The sequence below is a fragment of the Rhinoraja longicauda genome, chromosome 11 (genome assembly GCF_053455715.1).
Source record: "Rhinoraja longicauda isolate Sanriku21f chromosome 11, sRhiLon1.1, whole genome shotgun sequence".
In the NCBI taxonomy this organism is placed as follows: domain Eukaryota; kingdom Metazoa; phylum Chordata; class Chondrichthyes; order Rajiformes; family Arhynchobatidae; genus Rhinoraja; species Rhinoraja longicauda.
The window spans coordinates 26855211-26882954 of record NC_135963.1 but is presented as its reverse complement, the minus strand read 5'-3'; the positions used below and the strand labels follow the sequence as shown (position 1 = coordinate 26882954).

The window sequence follows — 27744 nt, the reverse complement described above, 5'->3', positions numbered from 1 at the left end:
TTATGTTCTGCAAACCTACAATATCTTCCATCGGCATTATTTGTCTCTTCATTTATGTGCCATCATTGCTTTCTCTTACTGATTTTAATACTAATTTGACCAGCTTTTTGTCATGTTTCGTCACTGTATGCTGTGGTTCACCGGTAGGAAGGGTAAGACATTGTCATTCCAGTTTTCTGTTCTCACTTGAAATTTTGTTACATCATTTAACATTTTCACTGAGAAAACCAGGATTTATGGAATTAAGAATTAGTGTGGGGGGGGGGAAACATTATGCTAGGACTAGTTTGTAATTTAGATAAAAGTAGTGAATATGAATGGACAGCTTCCTTGTGTTAAGTAAATGGGCATCAGTTGGAGTTGCTTTTCAGATATAATTCCCCTTTTCATTTGCCTTAAATTTAAACCTTTATTGATCGACATTACTATTATTATACTGACCATGAAGTTAGGTCCAGTTGTACATCTGAAGAAATAAACTAAGATTTAACTGGAAAAGGATTTGGTAATTGCCAATTTAGTTCCAGTCACAAGAATGTAAGGTTGCATGGATAAATAGTTACCTTTTCTCAGTTGTGCTGCGCTTGAAATACTTTGGAAATTGAATTTTTATTGTACAAATTTAAAACATGATCAACTAACCATGAAAATTAAGAAACTGCCATCCACTGAGATATTTTATTAACATGGAAAGTATTCTGCAAGCTTTAACAACAGTATGAAGGATGTGAATGAATTGGAAATTGTGGAAAAAAAGATTTCTGTTTTGGAACTGTATGTTTAATTATCCAGAAATATCTGACCATTTGGGAAAGCTTTATTGTAAATAAGACTGCCAATCTTGCAGAGCAAGAACAGGTATGGAAGTGTTTGATAGAGTTTGCATGGATACTGGGTGTCCACATGTGGAAAAGACTAAAGCTGGAATCAATATATAAAAGATGGTCATTGTTCTCGAGATATTTTGCCCAAAAGAGTGATAAATGTCTAAAATGCATAACCACAAGGAGTATTTGAGAAATAAAAATACATGTATTGATTTAACAAGAGATGGATTTGCAAAAAAGCAAAGGAAGATGATACTAATTGTCTGGTAGAATGTATGTGTGGTGTGTAAAAACTGACATTTTCAGTAGTATTGTCAACCACTTGTAATTTGCCTTTATTACCTAGCTGTTTGTGATTTGTTCTGAATAACTTTCTTAACTTTCTTTTCAACAACTGCATGTGTACTTGTTCTTGTATTGGATTGTAATGTTTTGGGAAATTTTGATTAATTCAAATTTAGTTATTTTGAAAATTAACACCAAGCACGACAAAGAATAATGGAATGCTGACTTCATAACCTGAGTGCAAAGGGGTGGGAGAAGTAAAACAGCATGGAAATGCCTGGTTTTATTATTTCTTCGACTACAATGATTAGTTTTGAATGCTCCAACTTTCGGAGGATGCATTGGTTTGAAGGGGCTGCACTGAGAGATATCCTGTCACAAGAAACATGACGTTACCAATCTTGCCAATTATTGTGCTTTCAGTCTATTTTTCATCCATTAATGAAGTGATGAAAGGTGTATTCAGCTGTTTTAGCAAACCGCATTTAACCTTGTTCCAAATAATGACAAAATAATTGAATACCAGCGGTTGATTGGGAGTGGGGCAGCCTTTGACCCTATTAAGGAACCCTATTAAAACTAAAGTTAATGAAAATCAAGAGGGAAGCACTTCAGTGTTGCACAAGAGTTTATTGGTCAGTTATCTTAATCCAAGATATTTACCATTAGAGATCCTCAAAGCAATATGTTAAGTATGACCAACTATTTCGCAAAATAACTTCCTTGCGTTATAATGTCAAGTGTCAATTCCATTCTTACGGTGTGCAAGGAAGTTATTTTGCAAAGTAGTTGGTCAAACCTAACATATTGCTTTGAGGATCTCTGATGGTAAATATCCTGGATTTGCTCTCTGGTAAATGAAGCAGCAAGGCCTGAAAAACAGTTACGGACGTAAGTGGCAGGTGATATTTGCATGATACTACAAGAATGGCAAATAATGGGCATTTCCAATAAGATTAAATCTAAACATCTTCTCTTAATTTGCAGTAGTGTTACCATCTTCTAATTCACTCATTAACTTTCCTGGTGATCACCATTGATCAAAAAACATAGTAGTCTGACTTCAAGAGTAGTCAGAGGCTGGGTATCCTATGCAAATGACTCGCCTTCTGACTGTTCTAAGTCCTATCATGTCCTTTGTTATCTTTTCATTATTTATGGGTCAAATTCTTGGCATTTCATGCCTACTAGAAATAATGTTCACTGCAAGGACATAGAAAGCATAGAAATTTAGATATGGACTGCCAAACTCGCGTTCCAAGAAAGATTTTAAAAGCAAAAAAGAAATGATGGATTTTTAAAAAAAACTCTAAGTGAAGGATGCTGACTTTTAAATCTTTATGTAATTATTTATGCCATTATTGACTTATCTAATTTTTCTGGCCTCATGTCCATGACTCCAGCTTTATACATCCTACTCTGTTCCAAGCCTTAAGGTCCTTTTTTACTCCTTGTTGATTTGTATCCCTTAATCCTTTCCACTTGCATCTTTAAATCTGTTTTATAGCATCATGGTAAACATCAGCTACTCCAATTATCTGTTGAGCATGACTATGCAGAAATATCTGCAGCTCTGAGGCTGATCCTCTGTTGTGCAGAGGGTGTTTTGAAGGAGACTGATATCAACTTGTAGAAAATGGTTTGTAAATTATACCCTTAACAAAAACCGAGAAATTGCACTCTCAAAAAGTTGTCTTTGTTTTTGCGTTGTGCCATGTTTTTTCATAAATGTTTTTGTTACTTTACTTTTTCCCAGAAGCATACGTTTAGTCACATTTGGATCACCTTGACTGAGTTTTTAAAAAGTGTATTGAGCGTTAAATATTATATATCATCCTTTAAGTTGCTAAATTCTGATGGCCTTGTTTCTTGAATTTTAAATTTCATCCATTAGAGTTTGATGTTGAGAAAAGTCCCAAGATGTATCTTTTCTTATGTCAAAACTTACTCGTGCATTGGGCAATAATGATTTCAAAAAGGCATTGTAATGGATCTTTTAGTTATGGTCAGAATTGGGAAGATCTTTCTCTCCCCCCCCCCCCCCCCCCCCCATCATCTGCAAATTCATCAATTTGCAAGTGTCTAAATTGTTTGCAAAAGATCAGTATAATTTATTGGCAAATGTATACTTGACTGAATGCAGTGCAAGGTAAGGCTTGGACATAGGAGGCTTAATTATGCTGGCTGTGGCTGGTAGTGCGTGTAGAACCAGTGGCATTCAACCATTCACATTAAAGGATGCCCCCGACTCAATGCAGACCTGTTGTAAGGTTGGAACTTTACAAATGGCAGGTGCAGCTGCACTATGCTGACCTCTCTAATCATAGGCTAGACAGGCCATTTTCCAATAAATATACCTTTTCTGCCTGCAGATTAGGGTAAGTAAGTGTTTTTTAAAGTAATTTTAATTTGGCTTAATGTTAATATCCTGTTTAAGTCATTGTGATTTTCAATGAATGCTCATTTTTAATTTTGAAATTTCCTTTAGTTAAATTTTTAATACTACCTGTTGGGTCAGACATTTAAGAAAAATGCTTTATTCGCTTGATCTAAGATAAAGCCATTGCCTCAGCATTAACTTCAGTTATAAGCTGCTGACCTCCTGACGTGTGGGCACCCTCCCTGTGCACAATAAACAAGGGCCTATTGTGATTGAACTGTTCCATCCATACCCACTAAGTCCAGGCGTGCGTGACTATACTGACTAGAGGGCCCAGTCCAAGATGTCCAGTCTCCCACCTACTAGTAATACCCGATCCAGTCTTCATCCAGTCTTCTGTTTCTCATTTCGTGTCAACTGCTACAGCATTTATCCATGACAAAGGGGATCGGCTTCAGAGTCGCTACGTAATTACAGCCAAGATTATAGAATCATCCAGTTTTGAAATAGGTAGCAAGCACCAATTTGCACTCATCCTTCACTACATTTATTGTGACATGTTTTGGGGTTTGTGTTTAATAGAGTTTTTTAGTTGGATATGGAAAGCACAGAAGGCTAAAAATCAACGAAGGCTAAACGGAGACCTTTAAGAGTGAAGATTGAGCAGGAAATTAAACAGTTAGAGCATTACTTTGAAGGCCAGGGGATGAAAAAAGATTAGAGAGAAATCAATAGTGACAGAATTGCATCAAGATAGATACACTAAAGGCCAGAGATCAAGAGTGGAAAAACTAGAGATTGATTATTGCAATATTTCAGAAAACTCCTTAGGCAAGCTAAGCTTTTAAAGGGGATTGGGGAAATCAAATATAAATAGAGCAAAAATATAAAAATTGATATTTAGAATATCATTCGGGAGATTTGAATTTTGTTTTGGGGATCACGTGACAGCATTAAATTTTCCCTGAATATTAATTTTATTGTAATGAATTGTGTCTTGGTGGGGCGGAAATCTTCATTCTGTAGCTATTTATGATCTGTACTTAATGTGGTGTTTGATGTTTTAATGTATAATTTGTTACTTGGATGTAAAGTGTGCAGTAGTTTGAAAATAAAGCTATTTAGTCATCAATTTGTGGTCTACGTAAACATATTTGCATTAAATTTCTGTCTCTCCTACCTCGACAGTTAATTAATTGAAAATAAAGCAAATGCATTTTTTTTCAAAAGACATGGAAATATTGGTCAAGAAGATGGGGATGGACTGCGATTTGCCTTTTTATTTCTTGGATGTGAGTGGCAACAACTTTGCTTTTGCATGCTGGATTAAATACCTTACTTAACCATCTCCTTTGTGATGGAGTCTGGTGAACTTTGGTTTGTAAATGCATAGAATTTGCACCTTATAAACCAGTCATACACCCAAAATAGGTTGTGTCAGTGCTCATTCTCTTGATGAGCCTGTTACCATCTAGAGTTATCTAATCATATTAGCATTTTTTTTACCCCTATCTGGAATAGAAACATAGAAACATAGAAAATAGGTGCAGGAGTAGGCCATTCGGCCCTTCGAGCCTGCACCGCCATTCAATATGATCATGGCTGATCATCCAACTCAGTATCCCGTACCTGCCTTCTCTCCATACCCCCTGATCCCTTTAGCCACAAGGGCCACATCTAACTCCCTCTTAAATATAGCCAATGAACTGGCCTCAACTACCTTCTGTGGCAGAGAATTCCACAGATTCACCACTCTCTGTGTGAAAAAAAAATCATAATATGCATTGAATTATGTTGCAATGCAAATTTGAATTTTGTCATTTTGAGGTTCCACAAAATAAAAGGAAGATCCCAAATTTTGCCCAAAAATTACAAACAATGAAGCAGAGCAATTATTTTGTTGGTTCTGTGAACATAACATCATTTGACAACTGTTAAATTAAATTGATTTTATCTTGGTTATTTAAAATTTAACCAGCACAATTATTAAGGACAAAAGTACATTGCAATCTTCAGTGTCTACACATATGACTGAACTTCTACATAAGCATAGTACTAAGCAGGTAGATACCGTAAGTAGCTGTTGGACTATTCATTCAAACAAAATTGATTTCAAATGCTTTTAAATCTGAGATTTGAGAACATTTAAAACTTTTTTTTTCAAAATTATTAAACTACAGAAATAATTCGCAAAATTTAATTTCCTCTCCACTCATTCCTCTCTGCTAATCACCACTCATTAGTTGGTGACGTGATGGAAGATGGCTTTAGTGATGATTGGACATTGGAATTCTGTTTATCTGTTTATCTTCTGCCTGTACCACTTTGCCCCAAAGCTTGGGACAAACAGGGAAGAAGTGGGGGTGATTGCTCATAACAACTGATTAAGCAGGGTATCAAAGAGCATTAGTAAAACTGAGCTCAATGGGCAGCAACGGGAAAACCCCTGGTCTGAGTCATTCCTCATGTTTTTAAAGGCTGTAACTTAAAGGTCAATCATTTCACTCCCTTGACTGCAGAAATTCATTGGGGCATTTTCCTTGGTCCAATTATCTTCAGCTGGTTCATCAATGACTTGGTTTCCATCTTAAGGTCAGAAGCGGAGATGTTCACTGATGATTGCAGTGTTCAAATCTGTCTTTTTTTACTCGGCAAATGAAGGTACTGCAGCAAGACCTAGACAACATTTGGGCACAAGCTGATTAGTGGCAAGTATCATTGTAACCATAAGTGGCAGGCATTGACCATATGCAACAAAAGAGGATCAAACCACACCTGGCATTGCTATCACTGAGTCCACATCCCGGGATCACAATTGGTCAGATATTTAGTTGGATAAACTGCATAAATATTTTGACTATGTGTAGTTCACAGACTGTCCTGTAGCAAGTGAATCGCCTACTAACACCCTAATGCTCTTCAACGATCTGTGTCTCATTGCCTGCGTAAGTGCAGGTCCAGCAACACTCAGAATGATTGATGCCATAGGGAACAAAGCAGCCCATTTGATTGGTACCCGATCCACGACCCTAAGTCTTTATTATCTTGACGACAGAGGCAGTTTCTGCAGTGTCAACAAAATGCACTGTAGGTACTCTCCTAATATGACAGCACTTTGCACACTCTGGACCCAACTGTGGAAATTCTTTTACAAGAAAATTTGCAGTAGTTTAAGAAGGCAGTTCATCATTTTTTCAAGGACAATTGGGGATAAGCAATTAATGCCGTCCTTGCCAGTGATGCTCAGATCTAAAACAAAATTAAAATCAAATACACTTTGAACATTAAAATGTATAAATAAACAAAACAGCTTAAGTTTGCCTTTGTTGACAATATTTATCTTTTGCAAAAAAAATATCAAAGTGCCAAGGAACTGGTTAGGCAGCATTGAGGAGGAAAAAGGCCAGATGACCCCTGATGGAGCAGAGATGAGAAAGTTGGGAGAGAGAGGTGAGGGGAATAGGGAGGAAGGAACTGGAAGATGATAGAATCATTGGCGAATAAATGGAAACATAGAGCCTGGGGAGGGAATGGAGGGGGGGGGGGGGGGAGAAAGGGAAGAGGATTCAATTTTCATGCCTTTATTGACTACCCAAACAGAATATGAGGTACTGTTCTCCCTGTTTGCATGTGGCCTCACTGGCAGTGGAGGATGCCAAGGATATAAAGATGAATAGAAAGCAGAATTTAAATGGCTAGCAACTCCAGCAGGCTCTGGTGGACAGAGTGCGAGTATTTATCAAAACAGTCACCTAGTCTATGCTTGGTCTCACCGATATGGGGGAGGCACAGCAAAAGCGCTGAATGCAATAGATGAGGTTGGAGGAGGAGCAAGTAAACTTCTAACGGAAGGGCTTTGGGGGACCGTGAATGGAGGTGAGGCAGGAAGTATCGGGATAGGTGTTGCACCTCCTATGGTTGCAGGGAAATGTACTTGGGGAGGGGGGGGGGAGATGGAGGAGGGGATGAGTGAAACAAGGAATCATGGAGAAAGAGATCTCTGGGAATAGTGGAAAAGGGTGAGAATGGGAAAGATGTGACTGGTGGTGCGATCACATTGAATGTGGCAGCAATGTTGGAGTTATAGTAATGTTAATACCATACTGTATGAAGGTTGCAATTGTACCAGAGAAGGTATAGTGGAGATTGTTCAGATGTTGGCTGGTTTGGAGCATTTCAGTTATAAGGAGCGGTTGGATAGACTGGTTTTCCTTTCTCTGCAGCAAAGGAAGCTTGATGGACGAATACAACATTTATGAGGGGGATAGAAAGGGTATTTCGTAAGCAGTTTTTTTTCAAGTGGTGGGAGTATCTAAAACAGAATGGCATATGTTTAAGATAAGATGTCCGAGGTTGAGGGGATCTGGAAGATAATTATTTTTCACACAGTGGTTGGAGTCTGGAATGCACAGTCTGGTAAGATGGTGGAGGCGGATATTCTCATGACAATTTTACAAGCATCTGGGCAAGCGCTTGAGTCATCCAGAAAGACTATGGACCCAAGGTGGATAAATGGGTTTAGTATAGGTGGTTGCATCTTGACGGTATGGACATAACATGTTGAAGGGCTTGTTTTTGAGCTGAATAACTTGTTATTGGAATCCTGCTGTACTTTGGTTTTACGACATTACCGCATTTATTGTGAATGTTTAAGAAGTCTGCCCACCTCCGCCTTCTCGTAGCAATGAGATTCACTTGCCTGTGATTCACACAGTGCAAGAAGGAATAAAAAAAGTATTTTGTTGCCTGTTGTCCTTGGAAAGCCCCAAAACTTTGTTGTGAAGGATAAGATAAATGCCTTTCTACAGAAAGTTGTGGGCCAGGTGCTGAAGGGCATTTCTTAACTTTGCACGTCAGTTGCTCCATAGTTAAGATTATAAGCATTTTTTATCTAATACAGCATATCTCGAAGAACAAGCTGAAGTCCTTTCCTCTGGTACAAGTTTTCTTTAACACCCACACAGAATGCAGCCATCTGGCTTTGTGGATTTCAGTTTGAAACTTCTGGAAGTGAAGATTAGCAAGCAAGCAAGGAGAAGTTGCTCAAAGTAAATCGAAAAGTGATAGAGATATGGCTAACAGACTTGGCAGAAGTTAATATGATGGTTATGGGTGATATAAGATATTTAAATGAAAAATGTGTAAATTTTAAAACTGGAAACACCCATCTTATTTGGTCATTGCTGAGTGTAATATGGTGAATTCAATTTGAGATTGATGGGGAAAATGTCAGCAACAGGCTGACATTTATGGAAAATAAATATCCATGCTTCAAAGAGCAAAAAATAATGGATTTTAAATTGCAAAACATTTAATTATTTGGCAATGTGGATGCTGGTTAATTGTAAGTTTTCCATTTCCAATTGTTTCATTATTGTTTTATCAAAATTTCCAATAATATTTATTTTCACAGCCCGTGATGCTGATGAGAGAGAGCAGTGGATTCATGCATTAGAGGAAACTATTCTGCGTCACACTCTGCAGCTCAGGGTGAGTTTTTAAATGCAACATGTCTATGGGAATTAATTTCTAGATCACTTTCAGGAAAAACAGGTTTTGGTAGTTAGATGTTAAAGCTAGTTCATTGCTCGTGTGCATTTTCTATAGTATAATAACTGATGAGCACTTGAATGGCTGACCCTTTGTTATTCAAGCAATGTGATACGCAGCAGGTTATTACACAATGAAGGTAAAGGATTCATTTAGAATATTTTGAAGGAAGAGTTTTTATTCTTTGGTATTTAAAATGGGCAGTTTATAGAACAGACAATGTTTTCTCAAGTTGGTGATTTCCAAAGATACTAGAGGACCAAGATAGACCACTCGACCGGAGTAGAGCATGGGTAAATTTCAGCGCCATTTTAGGAGGCAGATTCTGTGTGCTAGACTGGGCAGTATTCATAACTCTGCGATTTCTTCATATATAAAATGTTTGCAAGCAATTATTTTTGTTCAACTTCTTGGATAAGTTGATAGTTGACATTTATAACTATTTCTTGAAGAGTTGCTGCTTTGTGATCTTTAAACTTTGGATGTTACTGATTGAATATTTGCATTAGAGATCCACTCTGTCTGTATCTGGCCAATTGATCATATTTAATGAACTGTTCTTCTTTGCGTTCTGTTAATTTTAATTTCACCTCCATGAGCTGTATATCTTTTTGTTTTATTTTAAAAAGTCATGGAAGCAGAGATTAGAACTCTACTGTATCCACAATATAATTGAAAAGACATTTAACTTAATACTTAGAGCCAAGAAAATTTCAATTGGTGAATTGATTAGTTAAAAACCCGTGACAGCCACTAAAATGACCAATGCTGCCTGACGTACAGAAGCATGTATCCAATTCAAATAGACACAGTGTTGGAGGAAATCACTGGGTCAGGCAGCATCACTGGAGAAAAAGGATGGGTGATGTTTCAGGTTGGGACCATTCTTCAGACAAGGGGGAGGGGAGAGGGGGGGGGGGGGGGAGGAGGTGAAGAGCTGGTATAAATCAGGACCTGATCTTTTCATTGGTTAGCTGATAGGCGAAACAGTGCAATGCTGGACACCTTTTCTTCAACAGCAAAAGTTTCTCACTCCTGCACTTCCATCATTCCCTATCCATCCCCCAACTTCCACTCACTCATCCCATTGCCATTCAAAGAGATTATCTATGTGCATTGTTGTTAATTGTTGATTTATTTCTACTGATTGTATATTTATACTTGTTTCTTTAAAGTTACTTAAGTCTACAGAGAGATTTGTTGGCCAGGTGCTGAAGGGCATTGCTTAACTGTGCACAAGTCAGTTGCTCCATATTTAGTAGTATTGTAGGCATTTTTTGTAGAATACAGCATAACTTGAAGAGCAAGCTGAAGACGCAGCACCGGACTAGCTGCTGAAAGAGGGAATAGGAATAGTGGGAGGTGCAGGCCATGTTTTCTCAGGGAATGTGTTAGATATCTGTGCTTCAGTAAGAGTATCCCATTGAAATCTGCCCTCCTCCAATCACATCTGCAATCTCAGAGTGGGGACAGCAGTGCTAGTGGTTCTTAGGTTGCCATGGCAATGAACTTTGGTGTCAGGTTATTTGGATTGGAGCTGGAGATATTTATAAAGACTCACTCATGATATCGTTGAGCCAGAGGTCCAAATCAGCAAGATATAGAAAAGGTAAGCCGCCTTCCGAAGAAGTATTCATTCAGGGAAGGGAATTCTAGTTTTGGCATCTTTGTGGGGATGACAATATATTTCCAAGTCAGATTAGTGTATGATTTGGAGAACAATGGGAGGTGATGGGTTTACATATGCTTGCTGCCTTTGCTATATGAGTTGGTCACAGCTTAGTTCAGTTTAGAAATATAGCGTGGATACAAGCCGTTCGGCCCACTGATTCCATGCTGGCCAGCTATCCCTGTACACTAGCACTATCCTACACACTAGGGACAGTTAACAGAAGCCAATTAACCTACAAACTTGTACATCTTTGGAGTATGGAAGGATACTGGAGCACCTGGGGAAAACCCACACAGTTGCAAACTCTACAAACAGCATCCATAGTCAGGATCAAACCCGGGTTTCTGGCGCTGTAAGGCAGCAATTCTACCACTGCGCCACCGTGCCACCCCACAGGTTTTCGAAGCCTTGATGAGTTGCAATGCATTTTGCAGACAAAACACATTGCACTAGAGAAGGTAGAGAGGAGATTTACCAGGATTTGTTTGGGATGGAGTGAAGAAGAGAAACTGGATTGTCTGGGTTTGTTTTCCTTGAAGCTGAGTGGAAACTTGATTGGTATACAAAATTGGGGGAGCACAGATAGGGTAGATGGTTGGAAACGTCTTCCCTTTAACAGAACTACCTGAAACTAGAGTTCATAGATTTAGGGTAAGGGGATCCGAGGAAAAAGTATCCCCCAGGAGGTGGTTTGTATGTGGGCTGACTACCTGAGTAGTTGTTGGGCACAGGGTACTCTTGCAGCATTTAAGATGTAGAGGAATATTTCAATCATCATGATAGAAAACTAAGTAGCAAGAGGTGATAAATGGAATTAGTACAGATGGATATTTGATAGTCAGCATGGACGTGTCGGTCAATATCCAAGAAGAGTGTGTAACTAAATATCCTGGTCATTCAGTGTTATTACTGTCACCTCATCCATGTCCTGGAGGTTGCCGTTGACCAGAAATTTACATTAAAACCACCTACTAATAATAAGAGTAACTCAAAATATTCTAATCATCTTCAAGTGGCATGTCAGGTGTGTAAGAATAAGAAAATAACTGCAGATGCTGGTACAAATCGAAGGTATTTATTCACAAAATGCTGGAGTAACTCAGCAGGTCAGGCAGCATCTCAGTCGATGTTCTCCAACTTTAGATAGTTCCTCTGTCCCTCTCTTCCCCTCCTCCTTCGCAGATCTCCCTCTATCTTCCTGTCTCCACCTATATCCTTCCTTTGTCCCGCCCCCCTGACATCAGTCTGAAGAAGACTCTCGACCCGAAACGTCACCCATTCCTTCTCTCCTGAGATGCTGCCTGACCTGCTGAGTTACTCCAGCATTTTGTGAATAAATGTCAGGTGTGTGATATGTGCAATCCAATCCGTGGGGACATTTACAGAATTTGGGAAATTGTGGCAGATTACAACAGATCTCTGTCGTCACCATTTGCTTTTAATACACCTCGGGCAACTTTTCCATTGCACATATTCTTGTGAAACATTTACTTTTGGGGAGATTCGAATTAGATACTCTACTAATATGTATTTGTCCATGGTATTTTTATTCACCTTTTAGTTTGTTTCAAACCTATTTTTGGAAGAATACACATAACCTTGCATTAAGCACAAGATAAAATTTACAGATTTGTTACCAGAAGCCCTTTCTGAAAGTTATTGCCACATTTAAGTAATTGTCTTGCCATTATTACCTGTTACCAGTAACAACATAGTACACTGTTAACAATATGATAAACGAGAGAGAAAAAAGTTCAGTCTGTATGTTTACACATACTCACAAGTACACACACATATACTGTATGTGTATATATATAGATATGTGTACACACATATATATGTACGTATACATACATAGATAGACACATATACACATACACATACTCAAAACAAACAATAGTAGTGCAATAATAATAGTCTATTGTAGTTCAGAGCTTATTTGAGGTTGTAGTGTTTAATAGCCTGATGGCTGTTAGCAAGAAGCTGTTCCTGAACCTGGACTTTACAGTTTTCAGGCTCCTGTGCCTTCTTCCCGGTGGCAGTGGTGAAATGAGTGTATGGTCAGGATGGTGTGAGTCTCTGATGATGCTGGCTGCCTTTTTGATTTTTTCAGTCACCATGACTAGATCAGCTCAGGTTGGTCGATTTCCTTTCCTGAAGGACATTAGTAAATCAGATGGATCTCTATGACAATCAATTTGTTTCACTGTCACCATGCTATCACCATTTTCTTTTGAATATTTTATCATTGTATTTACTGAAATTAGTATAATAAGAACTGAAATTCCTACATTAGATATTAAGGGGTTAACGGTATGGTGAAAAGTGGATCAGAGCTTGATCTATGATCTAACTGCCTGGCACAAGGGATTGAATGTCCTACCTCTGTTCAATTTCTTATGTTCTTATAACTGAGGAAGATGCCTTAAATTTGTGGAATATATTGACAGCATGGTGGATGTAGCCATAACTTTTAGCACTGAAGTTAGAAAACGCCCTACTACAAAAGGTGGTCATATTTTGAAAATGCCTTAGCAAGCAGCAGTTGATGCTCGGGGGTTGTAAATGTGAGTTTGATGTACTGGTAACCAATTATCTTGCAGTAATCAGCACTCTGTATTGAATAAAAAGGTTAAAATGTTTTTCAAATAGGACTCTGGTGTTGAGGCTCCACTTCAGGTCTTAAGCCGTTACATTTTACTTGGTACGACAGGGACCATGATAACAGTTGTAAATTGCAGAGCATGTGATAAATGGCTCCGTGCAGTACCAAGTGCAGTGAAATGCATTCACACTGAGCAAGTGTGCGACTGAAATTTGAAAGCTTTTTAAAAAATGTGTCTTTTTTATTATTGCATACGGATAAAATTGGTGAAATTTAGCGCGGTGCAATTTTGTTTACAATAAGATTCGTTTTTGAAATGCTGATTTAAAGGAGAACAATGCTCGCCTCCCTCAAATGTAAACATAAAACAACATGATCTAATGGGGCGATCCTAGACCAATCAGTGCAAACTCTTGTAATGTACAGGTTCTTAAACCAATCGGAATCTGCTGCCTGCAGATTCTTAAATTAATAGATTAGCAAATAGAGGAAGTACTGTTTTGTGTGGCCTCTCGAGCCACGGTGTTCAAAAGTGTTTATGCACAGCGCTCTTTGTTGAAAGAGAGCAAATAATTTTACTTTAAGAAATACTTTATATAAAGGAACAAGGTAGTGTTAACTCTGGATTAAAATAGATGAAAACATGGCTGTGAAAGGATTCACCGGTGTAAGTTGCAAAGACCTCTTCGACTGGGAAGTAGGCCACGTACGTTGCTTTCTGTGTTAGATTTAGTGCCTGTGGTTATTCCACAGCGTCTATTATTTTGGAACTGTAAAATGACAATAGTTTTGTTCGAGTAATAATTATTGCGTGCTGCATTAAATACCTTGTCTTTATTTGCGTGCTCTCTAAATTAAGGATGTGGCAGTGCTGATGTGCATATTGAAATCGCTGACCATTTAAAGCCTTTTATAAATAAATAAATGGTTCACGGAATTTTAATCACTGTGCTCTTTGTATTAGTGGGAAATAGTTGCTCGTCTTGCCCCTCCCACTTCTACAGTTATTATGACATCGGTGGTGTGTATAATTTGGCTGTAAAATCTATATATTTTTAATTTCAGAATTAACTATTTATATGTAATAAATTCCAAGCGGGAATGGTGTAATCTAAGCCTTTATTTGACAGATGTGTTTTAAGCATATGTAGGTGATATTTAGTTTTGATTAATTTATTGTTCCCCTTGGAAGTATGCATTTAGGTAAGATTTTTTTGAAGGCTTAATTCAGTTCTACTCGCTGATTTTCACTTACCTGAATCTTTTTCTAATACTTGCATGAGAATTCTAATGAAAATATGTTTTTTCACTCCATTTGTTTGTAGTCTGCTGGGGGAATGCAGCGGGCCAGGTAGCATCTACGGAGAAAATAACAGGTGACATTTTCAGTCAGGACCCTTCTTCAGATAATTCAATCTGATGAAGGGTCACTGCTGAATGTGTCTGTCCATTCCCTCCACAGATGCTGCCTGGCTCGCTGAAATCTTCCAGCACTTTTTTTGCTTAAGATTCCGGCATATGCAGTTTCTTGTGTCTCCAGCTTGTTCGTGCTTATGGTGCAAGGGTACTGTTTACTTTCAGATATCTTCCTTAAGTAACCATTGTCCATGTGCTGTTCTTGACAATTAGTATTGAGAACAATTACTGCCATGCTTGTCATGGGGTAGGGTACTGACATGGATAGAAAATTGCTTGGCAGACAGAAAGCAAAGAGTGGGGATAAATGGATCCCTTTCAGAATGGCAGGCAGTGACTAGTGGGGTACCACAAGGCTCGGTGCTGGGACTGCAGCTATTTACAATATACATTAATGACTTGGATGAAGGGATTAAAAGTACCATTAGCAAATTTGCAGATGATACAAAGTTGGGTGGCAGTGTGAACTGTGAGGAAGATGCTATGAGGTTGCAGGGTGACTTGGACAAGTTGTATGAGTGGGCGGATGCATGGCAGATGCAGTTTAATGTGGATAAGTGTGAGGTTATCCACTTTGGTGGTAAGAATAGGAAGGCAGATTATTATCTGAATGGTATTAAGTTAGGAAAAGGGGACGTATAACGAGATCTGGGTGTCCTAGTGCATCAGTCACTGAAAGGAAGCATGTAGGTACAGCAGACAGTGAAGAAAGCCAAGGGAATGTTGGCCTTCATAACAAGAGGAGTTGAGTATAGGAGCAAAGAGGTCCTTCTGCAGTTGTACAGGGCCCTGGTGAGACCGCACCTGGAGTACTGTGTGCAGTTTTGGTCTCCAAATTTGAGGAAGGATATTCTTGCGATTGCAGCATAGGTTTACTAGGTTAATTCCCGGAATGGTGGGACTGTCATATGTTGAAAGATTGGAGCGACTAGGCTTGGAATTTAGAAGGATGAGAGGGGATCTTATTGAAACATATAAGATTATTAAGCGGTTGGACACGTTAGAGGCAGGAAACATGTTCCCAATGTTGGGGGAGTCCAGAACCAGGGGCCACAGTTTAGGAATAAGGGGTAGGCCATTTAGGACGGAGATGAGGATAAAAAATTTCAGTCAGAGAGTTGTAAATCTGTGGAATTCTCTGCCTCAGAAGGCAGTGGAGGCCAATTCTCTGAATGCATTCAAGAGAAAGCTAGATAGAGCTCTTAAGGATAGCGGAGTCAGGGGGTATGGGGAGAAGGCAGGAACAGGGTACTGATTGAGAATGATCAGCCATGATCACATTGAATGGTGGTGCTGGCTCGAAGGGCTGAATGACCTACTCCTGCACCTATTGTCTACTGATTCCATGAAATCCATACAACTGTATTTCCAGTTGGAGTGACTGGTTACTGCATAGGACCAAAAGCATGTGAATATATGAGGTAACTTTTCAGCTAGTTCATCGGTGCAGTAATTTACAAGAACATCTTCCCATGCAGTTTAGAACAAAATCTAATTTTCATTCAATTAAGTTCAATTGAAAATATATAAGTCAAATAAATGTTCCTTTCTGCCAGAGACTTTACTATGTGATGAATGCAAACAAATCAGGGTCTTTTTTTACACTTGCCCAGGGTCCACCTGGCCCTAATGAAATGACTTATTAGCTTGAGGCCCCCCCCCCCCCCCCCCCCAAAACATACTTGGCTAATAAAGTATGATTATGATGATTAACTTAAACACTGAGAATTTTAATCCGGATTTGAAATAAAACAAAAACAATTGTTAGTTTTTCATAGTATTAAGCAATTTTTACACAATTGACAGCAGCATGCCTGTTTCACAAAGAATGATTCTTGCAGTATTTAGTATTTTACTGTTTCAGTTCTATGTGGGTTGACTGAAACAGTTCAAGTAACAGAAGCAGTTCTAGTAAAAATAGTTTTGTTCCTGTTTTTTTGTTTTTTAACTGCCTTGGTCTACTGCTCCCATTCGCATTCCAGATAAGATAAAGTATGAGATGCTTTATTTGAACATTCACCTTTGAGTCAAAAGATTATGAATCCAAATCCCATGCCAAACACTTGAGGTAAAAAAAGATTTAACCATGCACTCTGGTGCAGTTGTGGTGTTTCAGGTCCTAAATTTAACTAAGAATCCTTCTGAAGGATGTAAGTGATCCCTGACATTATTCTGAAGGACAAAATAGTTAGTTATCTGTGCTGTCCTGGCCAAAATTTATCTCCCACTTGTGTATAATCTCCTAAATGTATAGAATCATGAGAGGAATAGCTCGGGTAGTCTGTTGACCAGAGTGGGTGAATCGAGGATCAGAGGACATTGGTTTAAGGTGAAGGGGGAAAAGATTTCATGGGAATCTGAGGGGGTAACTTTTTCACACAAAGGGTGGTGGGTGTATGGAACAAACTGCCAGAGGAGGTAGTGGAGTTTGGGACTATCCCAACGTTTAAGAAACACTTAGCCAGGTACAGGTTTGGAGGGATATGGACCAAACTTGTGCAGGTGGGACTAGCATAGCTGGGACATATTCGCTGGTGTGGGCAAGTTGGGCCGAAGGGCCTGTTTCCTCGCTGTATCACTCGATTACTTTATGACTCTATGACTAATTAAGGGTTTGGATATTTAGCGTAAATGCAAGTTTTTATTTTAACCGGCAGGATTACTTTTGAAGAAAGATGATAGATCAGTAATCTCATCGTGCAATGACTGTTGTTTGTCAAGAAGATTCTAGTAATAATTCCAAAGTTTGGTGGAATTGCTTTCAGTTGTAAAATTTGTTTATAGCCTCAATTCTGATTGATTAATCTGTGATTGATTTAGGATGCGATTGTGTAATTTATTATGTGTGAATTCATTTTTTTGAAAAGTTGCAATTAAATGAGGCTATTTTTTGAATTCTAATGTATTATTTGAATGAATGCATAAATAAAAAATAAAAAACAGAAACATTTAGCAGGTCAAGCAGCACCTGTGGAAAAAAACAAACACTTGAAGATCCATCATCAGATCTGGGAAAGTGAGCAAAAATGGTTTTAAATTGCAAAGGTGAGAAAAAGATAAGAGCAAAGGGTATATCTTTGGCATGGTGTGATCAGGGTTGATTCTTGATTCTAAAGTAAATGGCAGTTTGACTAATGGGTTCGTGAGAGCAGTGGGATAGAATAAACAAATGTTACAGGTCAGAATTGTTCTTGAAATCTGCAACCAAAAGGAGAATGCTGGAAATGTCTCGCACATCACGAGTATCAATGTAGAGAGAAAAACTGCTCCAATAACAGAAAGGCTAACCTTCCAGCAGAATGGTAAACACAAGGTACTGCAAATGCTAGCATGCAAAAAAAACAACGTGCTACAGTAACTCAGCGGGTCAGACAGCATTTCAGGTTGAGAGCTGTGGAAGAAATTAATTTAGAGGGAAATTAATGGAGAAAGAAAAGCGGAGACTTTGCAGATTTGCTTCGAGATTGTATTGCATGATATCATGGAGAGATGGCGACAGTAATCTGCCCACCAGTTCTCTGACTTCACAGCAGAATTAGCTGACAATTATACTGTGCAGTAAACAACTTTTGTTTTTTGTTAGATACTATACGAAAATATTCTGTCAACTACATGGGTACCAATTATTTAATTAGTCATAATAAACTTTTTGTTTATGTTAATCTTATTCAACAACAAATGGTTAATACAAGTCAAACACGATACAAGGGCATCTTGACATTATTCTTTCTCACCTTTTAGGCAGCCCGAGCCACCATCCCCTCTCCGAGCCAATCACAAGCCCCTTATTTACAGTAACATTTCTATGCCACTAGCGGTAGGGGGCACTACTGTAACTTCTCATAAGGAAAATAAGCTTCGTTATCACTTCTATTTCATGTTTACATTTACCATCCACCCTTCAACACATCCCCAGACAAGAGGTAATACGTCTAACCTTACTTTGCCAATTCCCATGAACCTCTTCTGAATCTGGTCAACAAGGGATGCCAATTGTCACATCCAAGCACCTTTTCGTTACCTTGTTCAATTCCAATCAATATTAAGTAAGAAAGGATATGAATTTTTCTTCCACAAGAGCTTTCTTCAGACCTCTTCAAATGTTGCCCATCCATGTACAACAGAGATGCTACCTAGTCCACTGAGATACTCCTTCACATTGTGTCCTTCAGCAGAATTAGTCAGCCCTGATACAGACACAAAATGTGAGTTGCAGACAATCTGCTGGAGGAACTCGGCATGTCAAGCAGCATCTGTGGGTGGAAAGAAACATTCCTTTCCACCCACAGATGCTGCTCGACCCACTCAGTTCATTCACCAGATTGTTTGTTGCTCCAGGTTCCAGCATCTGCAGTCTGTGTCTCAAGAGAAAGTGACTTATCTGAAATTTGTTGAATTTGATATTGAGTCTCAAAGGCCCCAATGCTCCAGATGAGATGCTGTACTTAAAGCGTACGTGGTACCTTGTTGGAACACGGCAAGAGGCCACAGACAAGGTTGGAATGGAAGTGGAATCAAGACTTAAAGTGGAAGATCAGGGTAGTCCCTGCAGGCTGAATGGAGGTGCTCCGTAGAGTGAATAAAAAATGGTTCGGGAGGTGGCATTCCAAAGCCTCAGATAATTTAATAAGCAGCAAGCCATGCCATTCTTTGAAATCTTAAATTGGTGTACATGTATCTGAAAAGATAACAAAGACCAATGCTCCTGTTGACTCATGACTTGGTCAATTGAGTGGCTGACCCATTTACAATGGGAAGGTTGCATGTTAGTTCATTGGCCTGTGCAGAATTATCTTTCAATAGAAATGATGGGAAAGCATTGTGATTGGTCTTAAGTATACCAAGTTAGAGAGATGATAATCATTCTGGTCTTTCTAGATTTGGCATACGGTTTGTTTGTGCTTGACATGTTCTGATGTGGCAGACTATCTTGTTGAACCCATGATGAGGGACAGGAAGGTGTTGGCAAAGATTGGACCAGTGTCATATTCAATGGGGCTCTCCCCAGAACATGCAGTCAGACGTTGACTTGAGGACAAGCATTATCTGGAGCTTTGGCTTCAATCGGGCCAGTAATACAGTACAATCATATGTTGCCTTTTAAAGTACAAGATATATAATTTCATTTTCTGACAAAATTTACATTATAAAGGGTACATTCCAATTCTTCTTTCACATATGAGAAAGTTCAAAAGATTTCTGTAGCGAACATGACTACTTATGTTCCTTCCTATGAATGGCAGAATTAGATTCCTCTCTTTACCTCACTCATTCCCTCTCGCTAGCTCTGTTTTAGTCATTATTTCTTATCAGTCTTGTGCGCCATTTGATACCCTCATTACAATACTGTAGAGGTGTGGTTAAACAATTGTTTTTTGTGTATTCTCTGATTTATGAGCATCTGTAAAAGCAGAACTCATTCATTACCCATGGATGGGAAATGGGATTAGTGTATGCAAAAGCATTGGCATGGATGTAGTGGCCCAAAGGGCATGTTTCTGTGCTATGACAGAAAGGTAGTGCATCCGTGGCTAACAAGGGAAATCAAGGATAGTATTAAAACAAAAGATGAAGCATACAGATTAGTCAGAAAAAGTAGCATACCAGAGGACTGGGAGAAATTCAGAGTCCAGCAGAGGAGGACAAAGGGCTTAATTAGGAAAGGGAAAATAGACTATGAGGGAAAACTGGCAAGGAACATAAAAACAGACTGCAAAAGCTTTTATAGATATGTCAAGAGAAAAAGATTAGTTAAGGCAAATGTAGGTCCCTTGCAGTCGGAAACAGGTGAATTGATCATAGAGAACAAGGAGATGGCAGACCAATTGAACAAATACTTTGGTTCTGTTTTCACTAAGGAAGACATAAACCGTCTGCCGGAAATAGCGGGGGACCGGTGGTCTAATGAGATGGAGGAACTGAGGGAAATCCAGGTTAGTCAGGAAGTGGTGTTAGGTAAATTAAATGGATTAAAGGCAGATAAATCCCCAGGGCCAGATAGGCTGCATCCCAGAGTGCTTAAGGAAGTAGCCTCAGAAATAGTGGATGCATTAGTGATAATTTTTCAAAACTCTTTAGATTCTGGAGTAGTTCCTGAGGACTGGAGGGTAGCTAATGTAACCCCACTTTTTAAAAAGGGAGGGAGAGAGAAAACGGGGAATTATAGACCAGTTAGCCTAACATCGGTAGTGGGGAAAATGCTAGAGTCAATTATTAAAGATGTGATAGCATCACATTTGGAAAGTGGTGAAATCATCGGACAAAGTCAGTATGGATTTACCAAAGGCAAATCATGTCTGACGAATCTTATAGAATTTTTCGAGGATGTAACTAGTAGAGTGGATAAGGGAGAACCAGTCGATGTGTTATATCTGGACTTTCAGAAGGCCTTCGACAAGGTCCCACATAGGAGATTGGTGTACAAACTTAAAGCACACGGTATTAAGGGTTCAGTTTTGAGGTGGATAGAAAATTGGTTGGCGGACAGGAAGCAAAGAGTAGGAATAAACGGGTCCTTTTCGGAATGGCAGGCAGTGACTAGTGGGGTACCGCAAGGCTCAGTGCTGGGACCCCAGTTATTTACAGTGTATATTAATGATTTGGACGAGGGAATTGAATGCAACATTTCTAAGTTTGCGGATGACACGAAGCTGGGTGGCAGTGTTAGCTGCGAGGAGGATGCTAGGAGGCTGCAGAGTGACTTGGATAGATTAGGCGAGTGGGCAAATGCATGGCAGATGCAATATAATGTGGATAAATGTGAGGTTATCCACTTTGGCGGCAAGAACAGGAAAGCAGAGTATTACCTGAATGGTGACCGATTGGGAGAAGGGGAGATGCAACGTGACCTGGGTGTCATGGTGCACCAGTCATTGAAAGCAAGCATGCAGGTGCAGCAGGCAGTGAAGAAAGCGAATGGTATGTTCATATCATATCATATCATATCATATATATACAGCCGGAAACAGGCCTTTTCGGCCCACCAAGTCCGTGCCGCCCAGCGATCCCCGTACATTAACACTATCCTACACCCACTAGGGACAATATTTACATTTACCCAGCCAATTAACCTACATACCTGTACGTCTTTGGAGTGTGGGAGGAAACCGAAGATCTCGGAGAAAACCCACGCAGGTCACGGGGAGAACGTACAAACTCCTTACAGTGCAGCACCCGTAGTCAGGATCGAACCTGAGTCTCCGGCGCTGCATTCGCTGTAAAGCAGCAACTCTACCGCTGCGCTACCGTGCCGCCCCATTCATAGCAAGAGGATTTGAGTTTAGGAGCAGGGAGGTTCTGCTGCAGTTGCACAGGGCCTTGGTGAGACCGCACCTGGAGTATTGTGTGCAGTTTTGGTCTCCTAACCTGAGGAAAGACGTTCTTGCCTTAGAGGGAGTACAGAGAAGGTTCACCAGATTAATCCCTGGGATGGCGGGACTTGCATATGAGGAAAGACTGGATAGACTGGGCTTGTACTCGCTGGAATTTAGAAGACTGAGGGGGGATCTTATAGAAACATATAAAATTCTTAAGGGGTTGGAGAGGCTAGATCCGGGAAGATTGTTACCGATGTTGGGGGAGTCCAGAACCAGGGGACACAGCTTAAGGATAAGGGGGAAGTCTTTTATGACCGAGATGAGAAAACATTTCTTCACACAGAGAGTGGTGAGTCTGTGGAATTCTCTGCCACAGAAGGTAGTTGAGGCCAGTTCATTGGCTATATTTAAGAGGGAGTTAGATGTGGCCCTTTTTGCTAAAGGGATCAGGGGGTATGGAGAGAAGGCAGGTACAGGCTACTGAGCTGGATAATCAGCCATGATCATATTGAATGGCGGTGCAGGCTCGAAGGGCCGAATGGCCTACTCCTGCACCTATTTTCTATGTTTCTATGACACTTAGAAAGCAAATGTTCCTGCCTACGTGTAGGAGATTGTACTCCTGAGGTGCACAATTCTGAAAAGGGCAAACGACCGGCTCCAGAGCAAGCTTACCTTGATTGACATTGATCTTGGACTGAATCGTAACGTACTTTAAAACAAGATTATAAATTTCTGACCTCATAACTACTCCCACTCTATATTAGATAGGAGTGATGATGACCTTCCACATGGATTGGTGCCTGCATGGTGCTGAGCACTTCCATCACACCTCTGCTGATCCACTCCCACTGAGCTAATTACAAGTCAGCAGGCAAACAAGCACATCCAAGAGATGTATTTGTACCTGTCGGGTCATGCGGAGTTGATAAATGGTTTAGCTTCTCTTGCCATCATTTAATAGCACCATAATAGAGGGTGGAAAGTTCTGGGAGGTGAAAATTGTCATGTCTGTGGCTTCCAAATCATATTGTCTATCACAGAAGGATTTGCTGATCCTTAATATTCCCAACTGTGAGGATATTACTGAGTTTATCCTGTAGCTTATTATTGAGTATCCAAGAATGGGAGTTTGTAGAGTGCCTCTGAGATGGATTCTTAGAGCAGCTTGTACTGGAGCCTACCAGAGAGAAGGCAATTCTGGATTTAGTGTTCAATGAACCAGATTTAAAAAGGGAACTCAAGGTAAAGAAACCACTTAGTGGTAGTGACCATAATATGATTAGTTTTAATCTGCAATTTGAGAGGGAGAAGGTTAAATCAGAAGTGTCAGTGTTGCAGTTGAATAAAGGGGACTGTGAAGGCATGAGAGAGGAGCTGGCCAAGGTCGACTGGAAAAGGATCCTAGCAGGAATGACAGTGGAACAGCAGTGGCAGGAATTTCTGAACATACTCCAGAAGATGCAGGATCATTTCATTCCAAAGAGGAAGAAAGATTCTAAGGGGAGTAAGAGGCAACCGTGGCTGACAAGGGAAGTTAGGGATGGAATAAAACTGAAAGAAAAGATGTATAACATAGCAAAGAGTAGCGGGAAGCCAGAGGATTGAGAAACTTTCATAGGACAACAGAAGGTAACAAAACGGGCAATATGGGCTGAAAAGATGAAATACGAGGGTAAGCTGGCCAATAATGTAAAGACGGATAGTAAAAGCTTCTTTAGGTAAGTTAAGAGTAAAAGATTTGTAAAGACAAATGTGGGACCCTTGAAGGCAGAAACAGGTGAAATTATTATGGGTAACAAGGAAATGGCAGAAGAGTTAAACAGGTACTTCGGATCTGTTTTCACTAAGGAAGACACAAACAATCTCCCAGATGTACTAGAGGACAGAGGATCTGGGGAGACAGGAACTGAAAGACATTTGTATTAGGCGAGAAATAGTATTGGGTAGATCCCCAGGGCCTGATGGTCTGCATAGCAGGGTACTCAAGGAGGTGGCTCTAGAAAACGTGGATGCATTGGTGATCATTTTCCAATGTTCTATAGATTCAGGATCATTCCCTGTGGATTGGAGGGTAGCTAATGTTATCCCACTTTTCAAGAAAGGAGCGAGAGAGAAAATGGGGAATTATAGACCATTTAGCCTGACATCGTAGTGGGGAAGATGCCAGAGTCAATTATTAAAGATGTAATAACGGCGCATTTGGATAGCAGTAAAAGGATTGGTCCAAGTCAGCATGTATTTATGAAGGGGAAATCCTGCCTGACTAAACTTCTGGAATTTTTTGAGGATGTGACAAGTAAAATGGATGAAGGAGAGCCAGTGGATGTAGTGTATCTAGACTTTCAGAAAGCCTTTGATAAGGTCCCACATGGGAGATTGGTGAGCAAAATTAGAGCACATGGTATTGGGGGCAGGGTAATGACATGGATAGAGAATTGGTTGGCAGATATGAAGCGAAGAGTAGGAATAAATGGGTCCTTTTCAGAATGTCAGGCAGTGGCGAGTGGAGTGCCGCACGGCTCTGCTGGGGCCGTGACTATTTACAATATATATTAATGATTTGGATGTTGGAATTAGAAGTAACACTAGCAAGTTTGCAGATGACACAAAGCTGGGTGTCATTGTGAACTGCAAGAGTATGTTAGGAGGTTGCAGGGTGACTTGTACAGGTTGAGTGAGTGGGCAAATGCATGGCAGATGCAGTATAATAATGTAGATAAATGTGAGGTTATCCACTTTGGCGGCAAAAACAAAGTGGCAGATAATTGTCTCAGTGGTGTCAGAGTAGGTAAAGAGGAAGTGCAACGAGACCTGGGTGTCCTTGTACACCAGTCACTGAAAGTAAGTGTGCAGTTACAGCAGGCAGTGATGAAAGTTAATGGCATGTTGGCCTTCATAACGAGAGGTTTTGAGTATAGGAGCAAAGAGGTCCTTCTGCAGTTGTATAGGGTCCTGGTGAGACCACATCTGGAGGATTGTGTGCAGTTTTGGTCTCCTAATTTGAGGAAGGACGTCTTTACTATTTAGGCAGTGCAGCGTAGGTTCACGAGGTTAATCCCTGGGATGGCGGGACTGTCATATGAGGAAAGATTGGAAAGACTGGGCTTGTATTCACTGGAGTTTAGAAGGATGAGAGGGGATTTTATAGAGATGTATAAAATTATAAAAGGACTGGACAAGTTAGATGCAGGAAAAATGTTCTCAATGTTGGAGTCCAGAACCAGGGGCCACGGTCTAAGAATAAAGGGGAGGCCATTTAAAACAGGTGAGAAGAAACGTTTTCACACAGAGTTGTGAATTTGTGGGATTCTCTGCCACAGAAGGCAGTGGAGGCCAATTCACTGGATAAATTTAAAAGAGAGTTAGATAGAGCTCTAGGGGCTAGTGGAATCAAGGGAAATGGGGAGAAGGCATGCACAGGTTACTGATTGTGGATGATCAGTCATGATCACAATGAATGGCGGTGCTGGCTTGAAGAGCCAAATGGCCTCCTCCATATTTTCTATGTTTCTATGCTTAAGGATACCAATTGCAGAAATCCCTCTGAGTTCTTTGGATGAAGTGGTACATGCTTCAGGTTGCTTCAGAATCTATTGATATTCCCCAACCATACTTCAGCTTATCAGAGAGTTTCACCGTTATCCAATCTGCATTGTCCCGTTTAAATTCCTCTAGGGTAATCAGTTTCACGTTCACCTTCTTCGTCCCCCTGCCGTACATTTAACCTTCCTGCAGGTGTCAGTCAATCAGCAGGAGACTATGGACCAAGATGAATGTCAGCATTATGTTGGTGGATCTGTCTGAGCGAATTTGGGCTACATGCGGAAAGGTTTGTCCCAGACTGGACTGACCCATCGATCTTCACCAGGTTTATTGCCATGGTGCTTCATGTATTGAAGATGCTGCATAGCTTGATACCTTTACTGTTTCATTGTCTGGAATTTGCTGTTGATGATGCAGTTGAAGTCACCGCACAGAATGACATAGCAGGATGTCACCAGCAGCAATGGGAACCCGTGGAAGATGGCCAGCCTTATGTTCGTCAGAGCTGGACCATACATGTGGTCAAATACACTAAGCCAAAGTGGAGTGATAAGAACGTAATGTCTAGTCTGATGAGACAGCTATAAATGGTTGACATTTAGAAAGATCTAAAAAATTAAACTAGGCCATTGAGTTTATTAACTCCCATCTCTGCCATTACTCAAGTTTCAGTTGATGTGAATCATGTTATGGCATTTTATTCACCGAACCTAATTTAGTCGTCCATATTCTTCCCACTGAAGATATTATGAATGTTTTTATTAGAATAAAAAATTAATGTCAGTATTGAATAAACTATAATAGAAATATTAGGTTTTGAGAAAATAAATTATGATTATTTCTATTGATCTCTTTGGAATTTAGATGATTTCACACTAAGATTAATAGAGGTTGGGTATTCTTTAAAATCCTGTTGTTTGGAGTATGAATGGATGATTACATGTAACATTTAAAGAAGCTTTAAAAGCATATTGAATAAATATTTGAAAAATGTTTAAATGGGAATAGGAACAAGGACTGGCTAAATGGTGCTTTCTCTAAGCCATTCATTTGAATGGGCTCATTTTGTTCTGTGAGAAGTCTGAATTTTATGATAAGAGTCTGAACTACTTCCCACAGTAAACTTCAAATTGTTTATATCATATCATATCATATCATATATATACAGCGTGGAAACAGGCCTTTTCGGCCCACCAAGTCCGCGCCGCCCATAACCTGACGAACGGATTATTTTGTGGATTTCATTTATTGCCTTGTGAATTTATGTTCTGGTCATTGGTAAAACAACTTATCTGGTTAATATCTAATTTGCGAATTATAGAACTTGCCGCCTTCAGTTTGGCCACCATGTTCCTCTATGTTATAACTAAAGAATGTTTCAATTAGCTAGCTTGGTTGTAGAATACTTTGGGACATCTGTGTTTATCAAAAATGCAATATGCAAGCTCATTTTATATGTAAAAGCATAATTGTCGTAAATTATGTTGTATCTTGTATTCCGTTATCAGGGAGCACACTGCATTTTAAGTGAATATGTGGAGCTCCTGTCTCAAGATAATTTGTATTTAATAGTCAAAACAGTTTTAAAATTAGCGGCATAGTATTTAGAGATGGATTTGCTTGTATTATACTATCCCAATGAAAAGACTAACATTGTGACTCTGGTGTTAATCTTATTACTCAAACTTTAATTACATTGGCAAGTTATTTTCTGCATATAGTTATTATAAATTATTCTATTTTGCTTTGGTTGACATCTAAAACCATAACACATGATAGTTATTACTTTATAAAAAAGGTTTAATTTCCTCATCAGTAGATTAATCTGTTGGTTCATCAGTTTTTTAAGATATGTGAATTAATTGTTGGCCTTTGGGATTAATCTCTGAGGGACCAGAGAAGAAAAAATAGATAGATAGAAATCGGGACCAGAGAAGAAAAAAATAGGGTAGCTCAGTGGCACAGCAGTTAGTGCTGTTACTTCATGCCTCTCATGCCTCAGTAACCCAGGTTCAATCCAGATCTTGTGTTGAGTTTTCAAGTTCTTTTTCTGACTGCATAAAATTCTGTTCTGAACTCCAGTGTTCTCCTACATCCATGTACATCGATGAGTCAAGAGGTTATGGGGAGAAGGCAGGAGAATGGGG

The 27744-nt window shown here is 39.6% G+C and overlaps 1 protein-coding gene across 3 annotated transcripts in view; it reads left to right on the top strand.

Annotated features, from left to right (window-relative positions):
- Positions 1–27744, top strand: part of osbpl9 (oxysterol binding protein-like 9) — a 126169-nt gene that overhangs the window by 32143 nt on the left and 66282 nt on the right. For 2 of the 3 annotated variants that reach the window (XM_078408541.1, XM_078408539.1), the window contains exon 4: positions 8906–8982. In XM_078408541.1, coding sequence (XP_078264667.1) covers positions 8906–8982 — 77 coding nt within the window. Of the gene's footprint in view, positions 1–8905; positions 8983–13815; positions 14026–27744 lie in introns of those variants that run through there. The other variant, XM_078408542.1, reaches the window with a different exon arrangement.